General features: G+C 46.2%; 2 protein-coding genes across 2 annotated transcripts; one reads left to right on the top strand and one right to left on the bottom strand.

The window, feature by feature from the left end:
- The first annotated feature begins 478 nt into the window (after positions 1-478).
- On the top strand, positions 479-17,665 carry LOC139285725 (period circadian protein homolog 2-like). Its single transcript, XM_070906362.1, has 23 exons — positions 479-611; positions 3,735-4,258; positions 6,114-6,206; positions 6,532-6,686; positions 6,936-7,057; positions 7,387-7,588; positions 8,217-8,268; positions 8,831-8,973; positions 9,172-9,250; positions 9,368-9,474; positions 9,635-9,788; positions 9,875-9,983; positions 10,084-10,363; positions 10,534-10,690; positions 10,780-10,913; positions 11,078-11,284; positions 11,417-11,662; positions 11,840-12,507; positions 12,625-13,038; positions 13,177-13,423; positions 13,611-13,848; positions 13,985-14,135; positions 14,967-17,665. Exons 2-23 carry the CDS (start codon positions 3,819-3,821, stop codon positions 15,117-15,119), a joined length of 4,551 nt encoding a protein of 1,516 aa, XP_070762463.1. The 5' UTR covers positions 479-611; positions 3,735-3,818; the 3' UTR covers positions 15,120-17,665.
- A 2,805-nt stretch (positions 17,666-20,470) lies between these two features.
- On the bottom strand, positions 20,471-22,867 carry her13 (hairy-related 13). The gene is made up of 5 exons (XM_070906201.1): positions 22,780-22,867; positions 22,521-22,607; positions 22,349-22,430; positions 21,646-21,855; positions 20,471-21,576 (listed from the first exon to the last, which is right to left on the bottom strand). Exons 1-5 carry the CDS (start codon positions 22,864-22,866, stop codon positions 21,383-21,385), a joined length of 660 nt encoding a protein of 219 aa, XP_070762302.1. The 5' UTR covers position 22,867; the 3' UTR covers positions 20,471-21,382.
- Positions 22,868-25,469: the final 2,602 nt, after the last annotated feature.

The following is a 25,469-nucleotide window of genomic DNA, read 5'->3' as shown; positions in this document are numbered from 1 at the left end:
GGACACCTCGCCCAACTCACTAACTTCACTTATAATAATAATAATGGTATTTACAGGCCACAAACATCAGAGCCGAGGCCAGTTAAACGTCTTGATGTTGGTGATGTTCGGTGTGGCTCGTCGCTCACTGGTTGCTTCCTCTTCGGTGCTTTGTATTTATGTAATTTCAACACTGGATACGCTGTTCGGGGCCCGGCGGAGTCGTAACTACTTCAGTCTCACGCCGCACGATACACACAACATGGTAATCCACGTGCAGCGGAGGGTTTGTTTATATAAAACGACGGACAGCTCTCTGGGCCAATGAGCTCCCGCTACTGCAATTCCGTCACTTTCTCCATGGAAACTCGTAGCATCCAACCAATTGGGAGACGCTAAGGGCGGAGTCTGAATTGAGGTCGCTCGCCGAGCTCTCCGATTCGCTGGCGGGCCAGAGCCGGAGAGAACCGGGGAGGAACTGCAGGCTTCTGTGTCAACCCGTCTGTGTCGCGGCTCCCATTGAGGAACTCTGGCTGTTTTAACCGAATGCTTTACTCGCCGGTCGGTTTCGTTTTGTCTCGACACCGGGGACGGCAGGAGAGGCGATTTTTTTTTTAACTTCGGCAGCACAGGTTGGTTATCCTTAATTTACACCTTTTAGTTGTAAGAATGAGTAACCGAGCTTAAAAAAAAATAAGTTGCATAACAAAAACCCCATATGCGCATGCGCGTAGAGTCTGATTGCTCTACTTATTCTACTTTTATAACCTAAAACGCCGGTTTGACGTTTTCTGTTCGCTCTTAGGGAAGACAAATGTCTGCTTTTGTGACATATCCACCCCCCCGCGGCCCATCGGCTGCGGGTTTGATGCGGGTTTGTAACGATATCGTTACTTTTACATAACTGTGTCAGTGTACCGTGCTGTGGATTGCAGGTCAACGTGTGTGTGGATTTCGAATATCAGGTCATGGGAGTTGGAGGGGGGTGGGGCGGTGTTTGTTCCCATTATAAACGTCTTTTAATCGTATTTTCTGTAGTTAAACATTTTATCTTGTACATATAATACATATTGCAATAGAAACCCTGAGTTTTTAACAATATATTACAACGCTGTTAAGTTGCATTGTGATCTGGATATTGATGCCAGATCAGACAACTCCAATATGTCTCCTCCATAAGACAGAAAACACTGTTCCAGCTACAAAGAATATACTTTATATCACACCACTCATATAAAACATTAGGTGCCTTCTATTAGATGTTATTGTTATTTATTGTTTTTAATAGATTATTACTCACACTGTGTAAGATAGATGTGATAAGTCTGTAAATCGTGTCCTATAGTGGCAGATACTGTGATTATGTACATTTGAATGAAATGCTGGAGGAAGACATAACATCCATACATACTGAGTGCAATCCTCCTCTAATAACCCTGATCCTAATGTAGGAAAGGCCTGTGTGAATGATTGGGAAGTGCTTTAAATGTGCTCGTGCTATTTCTGTCTGCAAGTGTCATTAAAGAAAGTAGTGTGGCAGGTTACAAGGGAAAGCATGTGGTTTTATGAAACAAGTCCACCACTGCTTTGTGATGCACTATAGCCAAATCCATGTGACTGGAGCAGCGTTGTATAATGCCTGAGATCTGTGCTAGTGTGTTGGGTGTATCAGTGCTCCGGCTGAAACAGGCTGAGCTGGCAGCAGAAGGAGTTCAGCTGCACTGTGTCTTTCCTCTGCTGCGTTTTGAAGAGTTTAGAGGATTTGGGGAGAAAGTTGTAATTCAACACTTGCCTGCTGGTCTGTTAAGTGATGCTCATAGAGAAAGGGGTCTCTGGTAAGCTCATATCCATGTTGCATGGTCTTTTTTTTTATTTTAAAGAGTTTAAAAACTATTAGTTATACAGGACATTGTTCACATTTGCTGAAGAATATTGGGATTTTGTTTTGTATTACTGTTACACGCAAACCAACATCTTGGCAGTTTGCACAGGTTTTGGAGTACAAAGTGCTTTTCATGATAGTATTTTTATGTGTGTGCGCAGACCTTGATATACTTTGTTATTTAATTAATTGTGTTAACCTAGTTTTTAAATGTTTTGTAGCATCTATTGTTGACTGTTCTAGACCTTAGCGCCTGCTAGATTACACTGTTTCCAGCAAACTGTCTGAGTAATAATAAATAACTTGCTGGCTTATTGTTAACAGTCTTAATTTCCTGATTTTGTGTCATATAGCGCTGTGTCATGAGCTTAAACATGCTATTCATGGATCCTTTTACCTGTGTTTCTATATTCTAACCTGAGGTCAACCCTACCTTCCCCCTGATTGGCTGACATCATTCTAACCTGTTCTTACTCCTTGCTATCTCCTGATTGGTCCCTTGCAGCAACCAATAGAAAGTCCCCTCTGCGGCTTGTGTAGCACCTCAGTTTAACTCGGGAGTGGGTCATTTCCGACTCTGGCAGTGGATGTGTGGGTGGTTGGAAAGTCTGCTAGGTTTTTGTAGACCTTTAAAACTTGACAAACCTTCCCTGAAACTTTGGGAAGTTATGTAAAACTGCTTATGTAAAGAGTGAAAAATAGTCAAGCTGCTGAATTTGTACTCTTACATAAATAGCTGCAGCCTGATCTTGGATAGCAGGGAAACAGTGAAATATTTTGGATTTGGCTTCAGTACCTGTTGCCAGTATTTCCTATTATGGCTTTAACAGGCATTAATAGCTCCAACTACTGCTGTTCTGCTGTTGGGGGTGTAGGAGGAGGAGGAGGAGGCTGCAGAGCTGAGGAAAACTGCTGCTCTTGTATTTTTATCAAGCTTCTTTTAGAGAATAAATACGATGTTCACGCCTCTGAATGCTTGTGAGAAATTCACCCTGTATTGACAAAGTGGATGCCCATGTTACGATCATAGAGAGGTTTTCTAAGGTGACTTGTGTAATCATTGAAATGATGTCATGATACCAGGTAAATGTTACCTGAGGGACTATGCACATTGTTCTTTTTATATTGTTGGTGGATTCAGGGCCGGTGCTGCGCTGTGTTACGTAAGGCTACATTTATTGGTTTTAGACTTAAGTGAACATGAACGATGCATCAACACGATGTGTTTGTGTGGCATGAATGATAATGCTGTTTGTGAGGCTTTCTCTTCCTACCTGTTGTATGAGTTCATTAGTGAGGGGCCAGGCCGTTGGCTGCGGAGGAGAAGACAAAACTTCAAAATGACAAATTATTTCAAAAGCATTTTGTCTTTCAACGTCCATATTCGTCCCTGTGGTCTGTGTGAGGTGAATGTTTTCATTTGCGGTGTGTTTTCATCTCTATGGCCTCACCTTTCATGTGAAAATGCTCTTTTGAAAGATTGAACTGGATCACACTGGTCTGGGGCTTAAGTCCGCCTGGAAAGGGCAAACAACGGCCTATTTACTGTGCAGACCTTTTGAAGGATGGATGGCAGCAGCCTTGTTGTGTGTGTGTGTGTGTGTGTGTGTGTGTGTGTGTGTGTGTGTGTGTGTGTGTGTGTGCCCTTTTCTTTATTATTGACTTTTAAAAATGCTGAGATCCAAGGCTACACTGGCTGATCAGATCAAAGTGCACTGCTGTATTTTTGATGGATGCTTTTCTCTAATCCTCATCGATTGCTTCTTCTTTTAGGACTGTTTCTTTGCTATTGATCTGCTATCTATAGAAGTGCACTGTATCGTAAAGGGTTCGTCTGAGTAATTTCACCTGTGGTTTATTTTCCTCCTTGTAGACTGCATCCCCACTCCTGAGGCATCAGCTCAGTACCATGTGGAAGGCAACTTAATCTCCCATCTTTTGACCTTTGGCCCATCCCATGTCTGAGGACAGTGATCCAAAGCACTTCCTGTACTCAACCCTGGACGGGCGCCAGCGGAACCGTGAAAGGGTCGGCTTCCAGGTGGAGGAAGAGGAGCGCTCTCCCCGCGGCTCCATTAGCCAGCTTCATCGCATGGCCAGTTACAACGAGGGTTGCGGAGAGCAGGATGGGGTCGAACTGGGATTGGCCTCCGAGGGGAGCGACAGCGGCCACGAGCACTCGACCTTGTCGGGCTCCCCGCACGAGGACAGGAAGCGGCCACGCCCACCCTTGCACGAGGATGTAGAGATGGGTGGCAGCGGCTCGAGTGGGAGCGGGACAGAATCCCATGGTAACGAGTCGCACGGCAATGAGTCCCATGGCAATGAGTCCGTGGGCAGCTCAAATGGCAACGGAAAGGATTCCGCTCTCATGGAGTCTTCGGGGAGCAACAAGAGGTGAGGGCACATCAAATGCACTCATGTTAAATGAAGCTTTTTTCTCCCACCACCATGGGGGAGCGGACCATCTAGGTCACGGAAGTAAGGTTCATTAAATGTAATAGAAGGGCCATTTTCTCCTGTATGAGTCATTGCTGCAGTCTAGCAGACTGTCTCAGACTGAGGACAGCTGTGGGGTTTGTTCCTAATTATGAGACGAGCTACAAAAAGACGGTGACAGTCGGCACAGTTCCATTTAGAAATGACTTGTTATTGACTGAGAAAAACCATCTCTGTTCAGGAAAAATGAAATCAGTTAAGTGGGTTAATTGTGTACAAATAGTCAAGACTGTAGGTGTCATAGGATTAATGGATACTCAAACAACACTGTGCTAGCTCCTCAGAGATAATAATTACATGATTTTGATAAGAATTCTGGGCGTCAGTTGTAATTCTAAATAGCTGGAGCCTAGTGTTCGTTAATTAATCATATGCAGGTCAAAGATGTCTGGCTTTTAAACATAAAGATCCCCCCCCACATCTGTCTGATCATCATCTCTTGTCTGAAGAAAACAACACACCTTCTGGAGGTCTGCTGTTACATAACCAAGCTCAAGTGTTTGTTTGTTTGTTTCATCCATGAGATGGAGAAAATATTGGAGACACTTTTCAACACGCAGTCCAGTACAACACCACTACACAAGTGGTCCTGCGCAGCCCCGTGCTGTACAAGCCAACATATTACTTTCTCAATGACTGATGATGTTGCGTGCAGGAATGTGTCTGACAGAATGAGTTCAGGACATACTCACACACACCTGAGGAACTTCCTGCACATTTTGAGTTTCAAAAGTAAGACGTGGGCCGCCAGCTTCAGTCTGATGGCTACAAACTCTTTTGAGCTGCTTGATTGAAATGTAGTGGCCAAATGCCGTCTTAACAGTTAACCTTATACGTGCGTGTTGGATTGACTGAAATGTCCTCAGTCTGAAGTTGGTTGTTCGTGTGTGGATGAGACAAAAAGCAGAGGCTGGTGGACATCAGTAAATAAAAGCAGGAAAGCATTAGCATTGATAACTACAGTATGGGGCCTTATTATCAGTATTGGAACAGTGCATCACATTCACTGTGTAAAACAAGAAACTCCAGGGCAACAAAAGGCACCACAGAGCAGTTCAAGTCAGCTGACAGTTACCCAGCTGTGCCGCCGTCACCAGAAACTGACGTCAGATGCCGCCTCAATCCTGTGTTTCCTCGATTCCCACCTTCTTCATTCTTTTTTTTTTTACCACTTTAGATGATGCGAGGGAGCTGCGGAGGCAATAAATGGACGTACACTACGTCTCCTCATCAGTGGTTCTGCTTAGCTCTCTCTGTTTGTCTGACACATGCTGCGTGAGCTGGGCTTGTTCGGTGCTCAGTGGATGTTTGTGGGTTATTTCCCCCCATTAGAGCAACAATACATTCTCAAGGCTACGTCAAGCTTCAAATCAAATAAAAACAGTTTCATCAAGTACTTATAGGAGACATTTATAGATTATCTTCCATAATGATAAAGCATATTTAGAGAAAAGGGGTTGTTTACTGTGCCACTTGTTTTTACATTCCAAATCCAGGGAAAGAAATGTTTGACCCTCCTGTTTGGTCCTTGTCAGCTACTGTCCATGTTTGTAGGGACTTATTCATACAGGGGACACAGATGGTATGTTTGTGGCATTCCGGGTACACTCTATAACACCAAGTCCTTGACTTAGTTATAATATGTTTAGTCTTACCTTTTTTGTTTTGGCGCTCTAACTGTGCTTTCATAGCGCTCTGTCTTGTGGTCTTTCTGGGCACCTTCAATAACGGGACATGTTGTTTATTCTTACAGCTCAAACTCTCACAGCCCCTCGCCGCCGAGCAGCTCCAACGCCTTCAGTCTGGTGAGCTCCGAGCAGGACAACCCTTCAACCAGCGGCTGCAGGTTAGTGTTCATCTTACATCTCACCTTTCATGATGGCAACTCTTACCATTTGATACACTTTGTTTGACAGAAAACTAAACTAAAACTGTAGACGATTACTTATTCCTCCTCCTTCCATGTAAACTGTGAGAGTTTTAACCTGCATGCAACAGTAGAAAGAAAGTTCTAGAGAGTCAGACCCACAGGAGATGCATCCCACATGCCCCATCCCCTTTACATACTGGTAGCTACCCCCTCCTGCTGTCTGTGCTGGAAAGCGTGTGACGGTGCTGGTGAGACCTTGTCATTTTGACACACGTGTATCTGTCTCATGCTCGCCCTGCAGCAGCGAACAGTCAGCCAAAGCTAAGACACAGAAGGAGCTCTTCAAGACCCTCAAGGAGCTGAAGATGCACTTGCCGTCAGAAAAGAGGAGCAAGGGCAAGTCCAGCACCGTCAACACGCTCAAATATGCGCTGCGGTGTGTCAAACAGGTGAAAGGTAAGACTCGCTTCCGTTGGCACTTTTTTCATGCACATGTTCGTACATGTTTTTTACATCGTCGTCGTTGTACGTCAGCGATGTTGACGACTGTTGCATTGGCGAATAAACTTTTGGAGAATTTGGACCGATCTGGGGGGGGGGGGGGGCATTCTGAATCATTTTCTCAGATTTTTTGGGTGTGAATATTGCATGAAAAGCAATGTAAGTACGATGTGTGCATTGACCCGTCCTCTCTTTGTTTTGCAGCCAATGAGGAATACTACCAGATGCTGATGATTAATGACAGTCAGCCACCAGGATTTGATGTGTCCTCCTACACCATCGAGGAAATCAACAGCATCACCTCAGAATACACCCTCAAAAACACTGTAAGTACCTCTGACCTTCAATAAAGAGGGAACATCCACAAGGTCCATGGCCATATCATGTATTTGCTTCACAGTGGTGGGAGTGATCTGAAATGTGCAAATATGATAAAAGAAATCATATTTTAAGTGAAATTTTAAAAAGAAGTCACATCTCAAATTCTGAAATCGGACTCTCATACACAAAATATTGTCATTTCTTTAAGATTTAATTCATCAGTGCAACAAAAAAATACATCCTTTAATTACTTAACTGCAGCTCCATAAAAATATATTTTTTGTACATCTTGAAAAAGACGCCTAACTAACCAATTTGTCTTTTTGACCGGCAGGATATATTTGCTGTAGCCGTCTCACTCATCACGGGGAAGATTGTTTACATCTCAGAGCAGGCGGCGTCCATCTTGAACTGCAAGCGGGAAGTGTTTAATAACGCCAAGTTTGTGGAGTTCCTGACGCCTCAGGACGTCAGCGTGTTCTACAGCTTCACCACGCCCTACCGCCTGCCCTCATGGAGCATGTGCACCGGAGCAGGTACCAGCGGTCTTAAATATTAAATATTAAATATTATAACTGCTTTTTATCTAACTTGGAATCCTCATAACAGATTTTCAAATGTTGTCCCACTGAAACAAACCGATATTTAATTTTAAGTGGGCCAACGTGGTGCTGGACATGGATGGTAGATTTCCATCACCCACAAAGGGCACGTGGAAAACCCACATGAAACACAACCCGAACCACCTGCACACACACGAGCCTCAATTTCCTTCACGTGACCCGCCCCCACACACACATGCTCAATACACACATAGCACATATTTCATTAACATGCTCAATCACACATTAGCGAATGCACGCCTACTCGCGCACACCTGCCACATTTTTGCTGGAGCCATATTGGCATGTTGGTGCAGTCAGAGGCTCTGAGTTAAGGGTTTATGCACCTGCATAAATCTAATGCGATAAATCCTACTTAATCTTCAGTTATTGTTGACACTGTGTCTTAGAGGTTGATTCATGTCTATGGTAAATTTTGTAATTTGTTTCTGTATTTTTACATAGACCTTTTTCCTTTTTGACTCCAACAGGTGGGTCATTTGGTACTTAATCTGATGCATTTGGTGATATATTCATCCCACCTTCTCCCTCTCTTATTCAGAGTCGTCTCCCACGGAGTGCATGCAGGAGAAATCCTTCTTTTGCCGCATCAGGTGAGTGACCGTGGCCCCGCAGCTTCTCTGATCCATAGTTTCCTGCTCAAACTAGCTCTGAGTCAGCACAGTGCTGGTGAGCAAGAGAGGAGGGAGGAAGTCAGCGGCTGTGAGCTTTTGAACTGTTCCTCCATCTAGTGGCCAGATTGGGTGTTACAGCTACAGTTTAAGCTGAAGGACTTCTGTTGCTTATTCAATATATAATGTGATCATGTTATAATACCTGGAAAATATCTGTTTTTTTAATAAAAATATATGTAATCATTAAAAAGAAGAAGAAGATTTAATTAGCGTTAAGTACATAATTACTACATTAAGACATTTTAAATGATATTAAGTCGCAGCTTTCAGGAGCTGATGTGTCAGACCATTAAAAGCCCATGAACTTCACTTCAGTTTTCTCTATTCAATTTGCTAAACCTAAATCCTTTTATTTGCTCTTTCTTCTACTTCAAAAGCAAATTGAATTTTTTTGAAAGCCTGTAACTTTTGAAAGGTACTACTCCAGTAATGTGAAACAGTATTATAATGGTGTGTGTGTGTGTGTGTGTGTGTGTTGCAGTGGTGGTAAGGAGCGTGAAGGGGATCTCCAGTACTACCCTTTCCGTATGACTCCTTACCTGATGAAAGTCCAGGATGCTGAGCTGGGTGAGGAACAGTTCTGCTGCCTCCTCCTGGCTGAGAGGGTGCACTCTGGATACGAAGGTGAGGCCTGTGAGCTCATTCATGTGCTCTCAAGTGTTCATCTTACTATATCGCCTCTCTGTCTCGTGTAACACGCATCCCATAACAGGAGAAGCTTTCATATTTACCGCTCTGTAACATTTTGGCTGTCCACAGGCAAGACATATGATCTCTAGAATAGCCACTTCTATAAAACTTCTATATCTTCTCTCTCCACAGCACCCAGAATCCCTCCTGACAAGCGTATCTTCACCACCACACACACACCTAACTGTGTGTTCCAGGATGTGGATGAGAGGTGAGTTTGTCTTTGTGGCGTATATAGAGGACCTGAGGTTCAGGAGATGTTGTGGAACCACTGCAGGACTCTTTTGAGCAGTTCTTTAACACATTGTTGTTGTTGTGTCTCCATCAGGGCTGTTCCTCTGTTGGGTTACCTCCCTCAGGACCTGATCGGGACCCCTGTGCTACTCAATCTGCACCCAAGTGACCGACCCTCGATGCTGGCTGTGCATCGCAAAAGTAAGGGAGCCCCCCCTTCATTCACTTGATTCTCTTAACGGATCAGCACAGTATCAGTGCTGAAAGGATATTTTTACATCCACAGTTTAGAAATGTAGAAACCCTTTATGTCGCCCAGCTTTCTGTCTCTCACACACACTCTACGTTCTGTTGCCAACAGTTCTGCAGTACGCTGGTCAGCCGTCCGATCACTCCTCGACCCGTTTCTGTACGAGAAACGGCGAGTACATCACCATCGACACCAGCTGGTCCAGCTTCGTCAACCCCTGGAGCCGCAAGGTCTCCTTTGTCATTGGCAGGCACAAAGTCCGCATGTGAGTATATCCAACGTTATTGTTGTTATGTTGAAATGTATTTCACCTTGAACGTGCTAGATGACCGTGGCGTTTGTGTTTTTCAGGGGTCCTGTGAATGAAGATGTTTTTGCCGCACCAGCTTTCCATGGAGGGAAGATCATGGACTCAGACATCCAGGAGATTAGTGAACAGATCCACAGGCTGCTACTCCAAGTATGTATACACACACGCACACACTAGACCCCCACTTAAATACACATCTCATACATGCATTTGTCAGTTTCTGTAACTTCTGTACCTTTTCTCTCTTCAGCCGGTCCACAACATGGGCTCCAGCGGTTATGGTAGCCATGGCAGCAATGGCTCCCACGAGCAGCTGGTGAGCATCAGCTCGTCCAGCGAGAGCAATGGGAACGCCACGACGGGGAAGACAGCCGAGGAGACGGGCAAGGCCAAGCCTCCCAGGACATTCCAGGAAATTTGTAAAGGGGTCCACATGCTGAAGAACCAGGACTCCCAGGTCTGCCTGCGCACCCCTCCCATGTCGCCCTCACCATCGCTATCCAAACCTGAGCAGAGGAAGACCACTGACAGTGAGTTCAATACTGTACATTATGTACTGCAATGAGCCACAAGGATCAGAAGTTATTTGTGTGGCAGTCAAAGTGAAGTCAAACAAAAAGGGAGCAGATGGTTTTATATTTGTGTTCAGCTGCCTGTCTTGGTGTGCGTTTCTGATATTTTCTCCTCCCTTCCTCTGCAGCAGCGGCAGCTTATAAGAGTCCAGCGCTGCGTCTGAAGGACTCTGCGCCCCCCCAGCAGGTCAGAGACAGTACTGCAGCCAGCATGGAGGATTTCACCTGCAAAGACCAGACTGTCCACTCCTACCAGCAGATCAGCTGCCTCGACAGTGTCATCAGGTAAGGCTTTGTGTGGATGAATGATGATGGTTAGAAGATCACGTGTGTGTTGCGTGCACTCTCTGATTAAATCCATTTCTGTTTCTCAGGTACCTGGAGAGTTGTAACATCCCCATCACAGTGAAGAGGAAGTACCAGTTCTCTTCCAACACCACCTCCTCCAACTCAGATGATGACAAGAAGGATTCAGAGGATGGCATGCAAGTGCCTGATACTAACCCAGGTATGTACACACAGACGTGTCACACCATATAGGATTTTAGATCCACTCTCTTGATATTGAGTCAAAACATTTACATTGATGCCTGCATTCACTTGGCATTCAGGAATTAGACTGTAGTCATCTATGGCATGGAGTTAACAGAGCATTTCTCTCTCCCCATCCAGACCCTTTGATGCTAGATGCCCAGCCAGGCCTGTCAAACATGAAAGCACCAAAGAAGCCTCCGTCTGGAGCAGCTGCTGTGGTGGGAGGCCCCCTGGCACCCCTCACCCTGCCCAGCAAGGCTGAGAGCGTGGTGTCCATCACCTCACAGTGCAGCTACAGCAGCACCATCGTCCATGTGGGAGACAAGAAGCCTCAGCCAGAGTCTGGTGAGTGTCTGCGTCCGTTCTTTCTTAATAGAAGTGATGTCAAACACAGAAACGTACCTGGAACGGCGTACGGTGTGAATTCATCCATAAGTTCTGTTTGACTGATGCTTATGGCTCCGATTGGTTCTACAGAGATTATCGAGGACGTGGCAGAGAGCCCTGCGCCCCCAGCTCTGCCTGTCAGCGTGGTGTCTCCGCCCAGCCAGGAGAAGGAGGCCTACAAGCGGCTGGATCTGACCAAGCAGGTGCTGGCTGCACACACCCAGAAAGAAGAGCAGGCCTTCCTGACCCGCTGCCGAGAGCTGCGCAACGCCAGGACCTTCCAGAAGGACTGTTTCACATATCTGCACAAGCAGAGAGGTCCAGCCAACGCTGAAGGTACACAAAGTTTAATAGTAACCACATGAGATGAAAAAGGTTATCAGAATTCATTTGCTCTATCTATCTTTAAAAACATGTTTAAAAAAAAATATTAGATCACAATAAATCTACAAAACAAAAAAAGTTCCTAGCTCAACCCAATCAACCCTCTGACTTCCTCATGTATGATCTCAGAATCTTCTGGACCACGAGGTGCAGCCAAACAGGGCACCACCCGGCCCGAGACTACTGCCAAGAAGGGCATCCGCAGCAGGAAGTCCAAGAAGCCACGAATGAAGCATCCCGATTCGTCAGACAGCGCTGTATCAGACCGCAAACCCCGGCCCCCTCTCCAGGGTCTCAACCAAACCTCGTGGTCCCCGTCAGAAGCATCCCTGTCAGCTTTTAACGTCTCCTACCCAGCCATGGTGCCTGCCTACCCACTCTACCCCCCAGGACCTGCTGCCCCAGCTCAGGCCCCACACCCTGACCCCTCCCTTTCCGCAGGCTTTGGAGAGGGGCAGAGCACCCAAGCCCCACCTACTGCCACTCCCTTTCCTGCACCCATTGTTACACCTGTGGTGGCTCTGGTGCTACCCAATTATATCTTCCCCCAAATGGGACAGTTAGGTCCGATAGGGCAGCTGGCGGCTGCTCCTAGACCGACGTTTTTCCCTGAGCAGACCCAGACGCAACCTGCATACACTACTCAGCAGCCCTTTCAGACCCCGCAGCCGGCCTATGCCATGCAAACACAAACCCCCTACACCAGCCAACAGCCGTTCCCCGTGCAGACTGCCTTTACCCCCCAGCAGCCATTCCAAACCACTCAGACCCCCTACACAACCCAGCAACCTTTCCAGGCCCCTCAGACTGCTTACACTACCCAGCAGCCTTTCCAGGCCCCCCAGACTGCCTTCACAACCCAGCAGCCTTTCCAGCCCCCCCAGACTGCCTACACAACCCAGCAGCCTTTCCAGGCCCCTCAGACTGCCTACACTACCCAGCAGCCCTTCGCTGCCCAGCCTTCTTTCCCAGTGCAGACTCAGTTTGTGGCTCAAGCCCCATATCCTGCTCAGGCCTTCCCTTACAGCCTAGCCCCCGAGCCCCCCAAAGCCCTGGCCGTGGAGCCCCGAGAGGGGGCGGCATCTCGCTCCTCCACCCCAGCCTCTGGAGCGAGGGAGCCCGCAACGTCACCGCCGCTGTTTGAGTCGCGGTGCAGCTCGCCTCTGCAGCTCAATCTGCTGAGCATGGAGGAGGGACAGCGCTCAGTGGAACGGCAGGACAGCACCACGCTCCTTGCTGGAGGCCTGGGCAACGGTACAGCATCAGGGGCAGCCGGAGCAGCAGGGGACAAGAACGGAGGCGCAGCCAAGACTGAACACCACCAACAGGTGAGACGCACAAGAGAGCCAATATCTTTGATTTACCCTCAGAACTCTTACACGGCAGCACCTCCACATAAAGCCCGTCACAGCACTTCACAGTAGTTTGTGGGTTCGTCTCTGATGGTTTGCTGCCTTGTGTCTCAGGTGGAGTCCCCAGGAGATGGGGCTCACAGCGACGGTAACTCCTCTTCTTGCGACTTGCTGGACATCCTGCTGCAGGAGCAGGAGGACTCCCGCTCCGGCACCGGATCAGCCACCTCTGGATCCATGGGCTCCAGATCGGGCTCCGGATCTGGCTCAGGATCAGGGTCAGGTTCTGGCTCAGGATCTGGCTCCGGATCGGGCTCAGGCTGTCTTACATCAGCTAGTGGAGCTTCTGGCAGCAGAATAGGTCAGTAGAGGAACACCCAGGCTTCACAAGCGTTTATCACCACTGAATAAACGTAACTTTTATTTATGCTACTTCATGATATTACTAGTATCTGATTGGTTGGTATAAAGATTCAACATTTCCTACAAAAAGTATGCATTGAAGTCTATTTTTGACTGTTCTCCTGTCTCTCTTGAATTGTGTATAGGGAGCAACAACACCAGCAAATACTTTGGCAGCGTTGACTCCCTGGAACACGACCCCAAGGCCAAGGCTAAGGCCAAGACGAGAGGCGAAGAAGGCTCTGAAGATGGCCAATCACAGGCCAACCTCTCAACCCAAGGGGACGGAGAGCATTTCATCAAATATGTTCTCCAGGAGCCCCTCTGGCTGCTGATGGCCAATGCTGACGACAAGGTCATGATGACGTATCAAATGCCATCCAGGTAAGTCACTGACGGGGATTAGGTTTTATTTTAGGGGGAAACAGAATTTCAAACAAAGGCCTATTATGCAACAAATGACAAAAAAATGAATTACATTCGAGGCCCTTCTGTAATGTGTGTGTTTACTGACCCTCAGGGACATTCAGAAGGTTCTGCGAGAAGACAAGGAGAGGCTGAGGCAGATGCAGAAGAGCCAGCCCCACTTCTCCTCAGACCAGCGGCGAGAGCTAGTGGAGGAACACCCCTGGATGAGGAGGGGAGGTCTACCTGCTGCAATCAATGTGAAGGTCAGTGCCGCACACTCACGTTGTGTATCTCTAGAATCGGTTTGCAGCAACGTCTTAAGATGCATTCCACATTAACTCCACATTTTCTCATCTAGTTTGCTGAAACGCGGGAAACATTTGGCTTGTAAATGTTCAAAACTAAAAGTATTGACAGTCACATAAAACATCCTCATCCTAATAGAACTGGTGTCTGCACCAAGTCATAAACACAAAGTGACTATCCCTTGTGCACAAATAGAAATTTCAAATAATTATGTCGATATGTGTTTGATGAGTAGATCAATACCACTCCCAAGTCTGTCCACTAAAAATGAAGTCAGAGCCAGCAGCTGCTTAGCTTAGCTTAGCTTAGCTTAGCTTAGCTAAAGATTGTAAAAGCAAGTCCAACTTTAAAGCTCACTAATTATATCTGTTTAATCCACACGAAACCAGAGTGTAAAATTGACATTTTGCTGGACCATTTCTTGGTTGGGAGCAGTGACTTCCTTGAGTCTTGTTGTCATGGTGAGGTTGACAGCAGAGACTCCAGGAAGCCACTGCTTCCAGTCAAGAAATACTCCGGCACATAACCCCCTATGAAAAACACAAATTGTTGGTTTTACACTTTGAGGAGCTGCTAGGTGGCAGAGCTAGGCTAGCTGTTTCTCTCTGTGTCCAGTCTTTCTGCTAAGCTAAGCTAACAGCAAGCTTCGTGTTTCAGTCCCATGATGATGTAAATTTAGTTTCAATTAATTAAAAAATGTAGTTGCATGAAAATCGGCACATATATTAATATATTACAGTTCCCACAGTCATATATTTAATATCTGCATTGTGTGTGTGTGTGTTTAGATGTGTGTGTACTGCGAGGATGCAGCTGCAGACCCCATCGAGGAGGACCTGCCGCACATGGACATGGGCGAGATGGGCGAGGAGCTGAATGAAGAGAACCAGAAGGCCCAGAGCCAATCAGAGTCAGAGTCTCAGCCAAACGTTGGCTCTTGAACACACACACACACACACCCCTCCAGCAGGGGGACACACTCGACCAGCCATGGACCCTCATGATGCACACACACACACACACACCCACACACACACACAACAACATGAACTCAAGCAGGACTCTGTGTTGCCATTGTGGTGAAAATGAGGATGTGTGCCACTCGTGTGTTCTCGTGTGTGCGTGTTGTGCGGAGGACTGCTGCTGAAGTGCAGTTCTTATTGCGCCCATACAGGGGGCAGTAATGCTCTGTGAGGGTCTTTATATGCATGACCCTCATATAAAGGTACTTCTGTCGGCTCACACACACACTCTCACTGAAATGATCTGGACCCAGCCCGTGTGGTTAGTGACCTTTGGACCCAGATATGTTTTTATTTAATTGTTCCTGTCTCCTTCGTCCGAGGATGAACTTTACAGCAACACGAGCAGTTATTATAGATATATATATAATAGTATATATATAATATATATTTTAAAATGTCATTAACAAGCAGCCCAGCAGCTGTTTACCAGACATTATGTTTGTGTTTTCTTGTTTTGCCACATCAAGCCCCAGCATCCCCTTTGTTTTCCCATGAGGAACTATGTAGAATAGTTGCTGTGCTCAGTGGATGATGTAGTCCGGGTCAAAGGGCAGGGACTCCCACTTTTGTATCTTGGATGAGTTTTTATCTCACTACTTTCCTCGGACCTGAGTATTTGCCGTATCCAGGCACTCAGCAGTGGCAGAACCTGACTCAACAGCCAACACCAGGACACGTAGGCTGATTATAACTTTCCAGTGACAATCTGATAAATAGTGCAGGCTATTAATCCAAGTATCTTATTTATTTTCTACCAGGTAATGTATCTAGAATAGACTTTTCTTTAAAGCTAAAGCCAAATCCATTCAGCTAAAAGACAGTAAATCACAGTTTACAAGCGTTGACAATTAACTCCACAGGATATTTAAAGTTACTTTACTCTGAGAACTTAAAACTGGAGCTATCTTGTCCATTTCACAGAATAACCAGAAGTGTTGTAGGTTTCTGCCGAACTTAAAACAGCACGGGTGCTATGAAGAAGTCGGCATCATCACAGATCAAGAAGCTGCTGAAATATATTCTTATTATTATTCTTTCTTACATACAAAACCTAACAGATGAAAAGCAGCAGTTCAGAGATGGTTGTTTCCGTTTTTTAAGAGAAAGATGTGTCCATGGACATTGCAGAATATTGCAAAACGTGTTGAGTCATATTCATTTTTCAATATGGTGCCGTTCTACTACAAAATGTCATTTTTTAGAACAAATCAGTGCTATTTTAGGAATTTATACATTATGCAAAATTACATTTGTCTCCACTTGAACCCTTTTCGGAGACATTTCCTTTTCTCTTTTTTTCACACATTACGAAATAGGAACACACCCTTCTTGAGCTGCTTCACCACACCGAGCAGCTTAATGTGTGCAGCAGGACAGACCCTTGAGTCATTTGTAAGGTGTTGGTCAGAGCGTTGTAGGATACCGTGCTCTCAACAGACGTCGATGATGAGCACGGAAACGTAGATTACGGTGGGAAAACAGCATTACAATTGTAGCAGATAAGGGGACCACGTTGCCTCTGTAACCTTCTGTAGAAACCCGGGTTACACAGGAAGCGGTGACATACGTGCATCAGCAGCCGCGTAGGCCCCCGCGCCATCTAACATGAAGTATTAACTCCGAGTAGTCGAGGTAAACTGGGAACTGGGAACAACTCTGGTGCTACTACAGAGAAACCGCCAGGGCTTGTGAATGTAACACAGACTGGACCAAGAGCATCTCACTGTCTTAGTTTGTTTTCATGTCTTTTTTTTTTTTTTGTTATTCTATTTTTCTATTTTTTCTTTTTTTTCTTTTGCGTGTTTTGTTTGATGAAGGTGAGAGCTTTTGAGTGTCATCGGGGACGGACTCTACCTCTAAATAAATCCCAGGTCATGTTACTGTAAGCGGAACATAGCGTGTTGTATGCATGTGGGCAAAGCACAACGGACAGAGCGGTCAGATACTTGAGTGATTCCGGTGAGTGACGGGCTTGTGCAGAGTCTTTGTGGACTCCTTCTGTCGGCTTTCTCCCTCCATGAATGGATGAACGACTGCACAGAGAGGGCGAAGCCTGTCACCACCTTTAGCGACTACAGTCTATCTCTGTCTTTTGTCTCTTTTCTGTGCAAAATATCTCGAGGACGGGGGGGGGGGCCTCCAACGCCCATCTGTGTATAAACCATTAAGAATGCGAGAGTGTCGTTATTCATGTGGATAACTGTTCTGTTTTTAGCCTTACCTTTCTCATGAGGCCTCACATGCAGAGTGTTTTAAATGAATTACACACAGGTGGGCTTGTTGGAAGCCCCCTGATCTGTTAACGCGTACACATGATGTTGTGTACGGTCATGTACATTTGTTTCATTGCACCTGTATGAGTCTGATATGTTAAACTAGCACAGTTCTGTGCATTTTTGTAGGTAAGAAGATGTATTGTTTGAGACATGGAGACAATGTTATAATAAAACTACAGAAATACAAACCTGTGTGACTCGGGTGACGTGTTTTCTTGCTCGACACATGAAGGACACACATCACTGGAAGAAGAAAGAAATGATGATGGGAAAATGAAAGTGAAATAAGGGAACTGTTGCCTTTGCACTTTTTTCTGCACACGTATGCAGTATTGGGTTATACGTACCAGTTATTGAGAGGAAGCCCACCTGATGACCCTGTGGACCTGCACACAACTTCATGAATGAAATGAAACACTTTGTTTTAGCTCAAAGGAATCGTGTGAGAAGGTTTCTGATACCAGAGGGGCTGCCCATGTGTGGCTACTTGTAAGACAAGTGGGTAAATTTGGCTGCAACTAACAATTATTTTCGCCTGGTTTATAAAATGTCAGAAAACACTGAAAAATTCCGATCACAATATCTTAGAACCCCGTCTTTGGATGTCTTGTCCAACCAAAAAGATATTTAATTTACCAGAATGTAAAACAAGCAAATTCTCATATTTGAGAAGCTGGAACCATCAAACCTTTAGCATTTTTTCTTGGAAAATAAAAAGCAATAAATCAAAGTAGTTTCAAATTGAAATAATTATCTAAATCTCCTTTCGATCGACTAATCGATTAGTCGTCGCGGCTCTATAAATAAACAGATGGTGGCCGGGCTACTGAGTGGGCCATCAAGCTGGTGGGGGCAGCTACAGGTAGTTTAACCTGAGCAGATGTAATGTAGATATAATGCCTGATTAAGCAGCCTAACTAAGTCAAAACATGATTTAACATAATGACTGGCCTTCTGCACATCTCACCATGTGTACTGGTAAATATGAGAGGATTGATAAAGGCATATCAACTGTTATACTTGATAATACAGTGATGAGTCTTTCTATGGGAGGAGCTCCTTTTTCTTGGATGCAGTTAAGGGGGTACTCCAGACTCACACAGAAGACTTGGTTGTACTGATGAATGAATCGTTCTTTTCTTTTAGATCTATGTCATGCCAAAGAAGTCAGATGAAACTGCTGAGTGTGCTCCAGTGTATTGTGTCCTGCATGCTGCTGCCGGTTGTTCTCTCAAAGTCAAAGACAATTGAGAGGCACCCCGGGATGTCAGGGCTCCCCCGGGGGATCTGTTACGGGGCCATATGCTTGCCTCCGCCGTTGAATCGCTCTCACGCCCACTGTCGCACTGCACCGACCTTTAACCTCAGAATTCATATGCACAGTCACAAGCCCACAGCTGATTCCCTCCCTCCTGTCTGATTTGCCTTTTCCTCCCACTAAATCTGCTAACGTGCTCGGCTCATCTTTCGTTTTCAGCGAGCAGATTGTGGTGACATGCAGGGGTTTGATGGAGGTTTGTGTCTACATGTGTCCTACCCAAAACAAACAATTTCATATAATATCCAAACAGTTTTGCCTTATTTCCAATAATAAAACAATGAATTTCCAGCAGTTACATTTTGGCTTCATCCTTTAAAGGCTTTATTCCAGGTTCCAGTTCAGTGTTGTGTTGCTTTAACCAGACATATTTGGGCTGTGACAGTAATTTAATTTGGCTGAGGGTCCTTGAAGTCAGCATCCACACCCATTCACCCACCTGCTTCCTTTCATATACCCAAACAGACACACCATAGGGTTTCAAATTACACAGCGGTCCAGAACTACAAATACTGGTGTCTTCAGGGACTAAGCATTAAAGGCCGAAAATAGGATGACCGAAGACGTAATTGTTCCATGTGGATGTTAAACTAGGAACTGCTGGTGAAATGTGCTTAAAGCTACAGCTAGCAGATGGTTAGCTTAGCACTAAGCGCTAATGCTCATTGATTGACACGTTATATCTCAGGTTTTGTACAGATTAAACAATAGCTGTAGAGGTGCTGGTAGGTGGACTGAGCCGGGCTAGCCGTTTCCCCCCTGTTTCCAACCTTTATGCTAAGCTAACCAGCTGTTGGCTAAATCATTATAATAGGACAGATATGAAAGTAGGCTACATGTGGATCTTCTCATCTCTCAACAAGATGAACAGCGAATGAACACGCTTCCCAAAATGTCTCGCTTGTCCTTTAATATTTTACAATCAAAAAGTTTAAAATGTGAGTTGTTGAAGACTAAACTCAACAGTAAATCGGCTGCATGCTGAAAGACCACCTGTGTGTGTGTGTGTGTGTGTGTGTGTGTGTGTGTGTGTGTGTGTGGGTCCCTTTGAAGACTCTGAGCCGGCTTGTATCCTTGGTCCTTGGTGTCTTTTGACGCTCTTTTGTCAAATGGTCGCTGCTTTGATCACCGTGTCTCCTCCAACGTTCACACCCAGGTCCAGTCTGTGAACACCCACCACCTCCTCCTCCTCCTCCTCCTCCTCCTCCCGGCTTAGTTAATTATGCCTACAAGACTCCAACATCATCTGACAACAGACAGTGATCTTCTCCAGTGAGCTGAGGGAGCATGTCCTGTAGGTTGATGGCCGGTCCAGACCGTCCAGACAGGATCTAACAGCCCCCTGTTAATGTGCTCATTGTATCTGAGGTGCGAGTGGAGACGCTGGCAGAGGTGCGACTCTCTCACGTCCTGGTGGTGAGGAGGGACGGAGGTGTTCATAGGAAGAGGAGAGCATACCGGTGATTCTCTGTTTTAATGGTTACTTTCAGCCTGTGGCACCAAAGGCCATTTATTGATGGTTAGCAGAGAAACAACTGCTTTCTTTTTCTTTATGCAATCAAACTTCAGTCTCTTAACAGCTTATTGGCCTCGATCACAAATGAACCTGGCGTCCTTTAAGATAACGGCAGTGAAAAAAGTCATTTTTCAACAATAAATTAAACATTCCCTGACAATGCTTTTGATCTCACAAATCCCTTTCACCCATGTTTTTTTTCTTTAAGTTATAATACATTGAGTCAAGTCAGACAACAGCTGTAGACTTCCATTATTTTATTTAGCAAATTCAGACATTTTACTTGCATTTCTAAAACACTGTTACAACATAAAGTGGTCGTTCTGAAGGAGGCTACTGGTCCAATAAACTACAGGCCTTTATGAAATACAATAGAAATATTTATATTAATCATTGCCAAACTTCTCGGTTTCTAAAAGAGCTTTTCTCCACATACAGATCCTATATACACAGAGTTATTGACACAAAACAGGGCGAGCGTGAGCTGTTCCTCGTCTGTCCTTTGTTGGGTTTTAAGTGAATGCCGAGAGGAAAGGTTTCATCTTTCTCCAGGTGTAACGCAAAGTCACAACAGAGGACTCGAAGCCAGGGAGTCACTCCTGAAAAGGAAAAGGGGGGAGTACTTTCAGGAGGCCCCGAGCTGCAGGGGCTTTCTAATGAGATAAAGGAAAACTCCACCCTGTAACACTCAATTTGTCGGTGATATCCAAAGAACTTCAGGGGTGTTTTGCTGATGAAATGTTGTTCCTTCAACTTCTACTTCAGTGATTTCCTACATTTCCCAGAATGCCAAGGAAAGGCTGTGGACTCCACAAAAAGGCTGTTGTCAGTGGACAGACTGGTCTCTCTGGGTCTTAAAGAAACAGATCTGATTATTGAATCCATGCGTGCGGCCAGTTATCTGCAGAAACGTAAGGTACACCACCAAAAATGGCTGTTCGCAAAGTGTTGATGTGGAGTAGGTTGGAAATGTCCGTTCCAGTGAGAGGCCCAGTGTCACATCTTCAAAGAAAGCCCACAAACCCTGCTTCAACATGTCCCAACTGCATCCCATCCAAACCCCAGACCCCTACCAGGGTCTCCACATAGACCGAGGGTAGGTCATGGTGGGCACGCTCAGGGCCTCCCTGTTCTCCAAGCCCTCAGTGGAGCTCTGGTTGTGCTCACTGTCGGTCTCGTCCAGGTCGGAGCACAGGTCCTCGCTGGACGTGGTGGAGGGGGCCGGGGAGAGGGCCGAGGACGAGCCGCTGGAGAGACTCCTTCCTCCAGGAGAAGCCAGAGTCTCGCAGAGCCCTTCGCCTCCGCCTCCTCCGTGCCAAGTGCTGCCGTTACTCCCAGAAGTGTCAGTGATTAGATCCATCAGCACGTCCTGGAGGTGGTCCTCGTTCAGGGGCATACACTCCAGCAGATGGTTGAGGAGCTCCGCTGCCACCGTCGCATCTATCCCAGGACAGCTGGACACAAACATGTGGACCTCGTGCATGCACTGGATGTAGCCGGCCGCAAACCTCTCGCTGGCTTCTCGGTTGAGTGCGTCTGTCTCTGTGGAAGGAGAGAGACAGACTTTGAAATGACTTTTCCTTATTGCAGTTGGACCGCTAGCAGTCCCAGCCGGCATTTCTCAAATAATTTCCTGGTTATCCAGGTGAGAATCAGAATGATTTTTACCCCTAAATCTAAATTTTCCCTGCTTTCCTCTTCTGTTAAACGCCTCGTGACCCCTGACATTTATCTTGTACGCCTCATGTGGGGGGGGGTCCTGAGGTTGGGAACTACTGCTCCAAATTACAGGTTGAACTTCCAGTATACAAACACATCAACAGCATCCCTCAATCCTTTTGTCAACTTATCCAAAGGGGAAATGTTCTCAATTGTAACGTTAGGAACTATTTTTTTGTGATATCAGCGTCATAATACATCAGAGTGGACATCAGCTGGGATTTAGAGCTCATTCCACCTGTTTGGTCGCATACTGATCTGGTCTGAAGATATTTAAAAGGTCTGTAGTCATGAACAGAGTGTAAGTTGTGCTGACCTTGGGTTCGGTTCTTTAGCACGTCCTCCACCTTCTTCACCGTCATCTCCAACACCTCTGCGTTCTCCATCTTGGAATGAAACTGAGGAAACAACCAGTAGAGCTCCGTCAGAACCTGAATCTGCCTGTGTGTGCAGGCCTACCACGGGGACAGGTGAGCTGAGGTACTCACGTCAGTATCTGCCAGCAGAGTCCGCAGCTCCTGCAAACTCTCGTTGATGCGAGCTCGCCGCTTCTTCTCCACCAGAGGTTTCCTGGTCTGCGGGGACACAGAGATCACACATCGGTCAGAGACACAAACTTAGTGGTTACCTGATACAATCAATATTTTTCTCTTCAGCTAAACATTCTCGGCATACAGCTCCGCAGTTTGACAAGTGCGTCACCGCCAGGAGTGCCTGTTATCCCCCCAACAGCCCCGCTGCGGGTACCTTCCTGTCCGCTCTCTGAATCCCGTAGTCGGACTCATCTTCCTCCATATCCAGTCCGGTGTTGCTGGGCCGAGCCGAGGGGGCCATGTTGGTCGGATCGCCGCTTCTGAGGCTTCTCCCGCTGCTGCTTATTCCTCCCGAGTGGCAGCAGCTGGCAAACGGAACCGGTTTCAGGAAGAAACAAAAAAAATCGACAAACTCGCAGGCGAGGCGAGGCGCCCTGTGTTTATTGTGCAATCCTAGCGAGACGTGCTGCTGGCGCTGAGTGGCTGTTGTTAGTATTTATAGGGGCTTATTAACATGTGAATAGGGGCTGAGCCGCTCTCGCGGGGGGACAACAGAGCGCACACGGCCGGAGCCAATGAGCGCCCACTCCCTTTGTCTCCGGTCAGCCCCGGTCCGCGCCCCGAGGAGCTGGATGGGCTTTAATCAGACAGTTTGTTGGGTTAGGGGACCGACCGCTCTGTTTCCCCCCCCTCAGTTGGTGCTAATCAACTTTGTGTGCCCCCGATCAGCTGTACACAATCCATTAACATGCAGGTTGTTCGAGTGGCACACTTTTATTTTATGAATAAAACTCTGATACATCGTCTCATATCTGTTCGGTGGAGCCTGGGGGTTATTATGTTGTATATAAGGGTGAGCTGTGATATACATCCAGTGTATACAACATATACTCGGCTGACATCAAAACAGTATTTTGTATTTAATGTTGTTGAGCAATGTTCTGACCACTTTTACGCGTCAGAGCATCCTCAGCGTTGCTGTCTGTCTGTTTTGCGCCCTACCCATTCGTCGCTCTGCGGGCCTTTGTGTCCGAGCCTCAGCAGATTTACCCGGCTGTTTGGCGGATGTAACGCGATGCCTTCAGTTGGCAGCTGCTGCTGGCGGCCCCTCGGCCCAAACTGAATCAGCCGGGGGAATTAAGGGCCCTTCTCCAAAGAAAGCGACAGGTGTTAGCCTGCGCCTCGTTTGTTCTCCCCGTTGTTTGGTGACTTCTGATTTGTGTGCAACTGCGTTCTCACGTCGCCTGCTCTGCTTTGAGAGAGTCTAGAAGATCTGGTCGGTTCTGCTGCACCATTCGTGCTGTATTGCAATGTGGTGTTTGTATAAACATTTAAAATCATCAAGTTGTCACCCTTTAAAACAACATTTGGGCTGTTGAGAATTAAATGATGCTGGTACGTGTGCTCTCAGTATTGGACTTCATGGATGTGCTGCTTTAGTCCTTTGCGCGCACACTGTTTGTTTATGTCTAATAAGGGCGCTCAGCCCTCGTTATTCTACGTGTTTTGTGCGCGGTATTATCATGCAAATGACCCTCACAATAGAGCAGCTCTGTCTGGTCGAAAAAGGACCACGCAGGCATCTGTGCCACCTTCCAGGTAAAGACAATGCTGTGTTTTCAGGTGTTCTCCTATTTCCACAATTGCGCAGCATTTCCGCAAAAAGCGCCACAAAACTCTGGTGTCCCAAATGAAGGAAGAGTTTCAGACCCTTCAAGTGGAGGGCTTTTTGGCACCTCGCCACCCCCAGATCCCTGTTCCAGATCTTTAATGGTGTGGACTGTGGAGAGAGCAGCTGTCCCGGCTCGCTTTTGTTAGTGAGCTCCGCTGAGGGACCAGACGTCCCCCTCTCTCCCTCTCTTCAGACCCGCCGCCTGGCTCCATGTGGCGGCCAATCATAACGGCAATAATAGCGGGAGAATGGGCCATATGCACGTTTCTACTCACACCCAATGATGATTTGCATCTTTATTAAAACGTAAATGTAGCAGAACACTCGCTTTGAGCAGTTAGACTACATCCTCAGTGAAGCTATAAAGTGCTCCCAAACCTCACTGGGTTCCTTATCTGATTATCCAACTTATTTTTAATAAAACTAGTAAAGCAAAGTGTCAGTGTCATATAAAATCTCTATGTAGTATCCAGTCCCTGTCTCAGACACCCTTTACTCATTATTCAGTTAGGTCAACCTTGACACGGCTGTCTTGTCCTCTCAATCACAAAAATACGTATTACTAATTATTATTATTATTATTATTATAGTTAATAGTAATATTTATATGTTTTACCTCCGTGAGAATACGTGTGTTGGCAGGCCATGATGAGAGGGTTTACAGTGTTGGTCTCTGGTGATACAGATAGTTTGAGTTTGAAGGCCAAGGTTTTCAGAGACCAGTCTCTGAGATTTCTGTCATCACCCCAAATACAATGGAGGTGAACGGAGTTTCATTGGTGGCGCTAAAAGCATCAAAAGATGAAACTGGAAGAACTCAAAGGCAGCATGTCTCACCAGCAGCGATGTCCTGGTTGCTCAGGATCATCCACAGACATCACTGTGAGCAGTTTTCTTTGGAACTACTTCCTACCAAAGAAATAGTCCCTTTAGTAGGAAAAGCACAGGTGCTGCAAATAACATTAACGATGGCTCTGTTCTATTCAAGTATCCCAAGGAGCCTGAACAGTGTGGAATTCAGGCATTGTTCATTTTATTATTCATGCCTGTGCTTTTCTTGACATGTCCTCTGTGAAAATGGCTTTGAGCACCACAAATGAAATGCCCTTCACCTCCATTGTATTCACTGGGCATCACAGAACTGAAACTACACCTCTAAAAGTGAATCAGATCACTGGCCCTTTAATTAAAGCTGCAATTTTCGTCACTAGGGGGCAGAAAAACTCCTAAAC

Source organism: Enoplosus armatus, chromosome 5, assembly GCF_043641665.1.
Source record: "Enoplosus armatus isolate fEnoArm2 chromosome 5, fEnoArm2.hap1, whole genome shotgun sequence".
NCBI classification, from domain to species: Eukaryota; Metazoa; Chordata; class Actinopteri; order Centrarchiformes; family Enoplosidae; genus Enoplosus; species Enoplosus armatus.
Note: the sequence above shows the minus strand (reverse complement) of the source record. Positions and strands in the feature narration are given on the sequence as shown.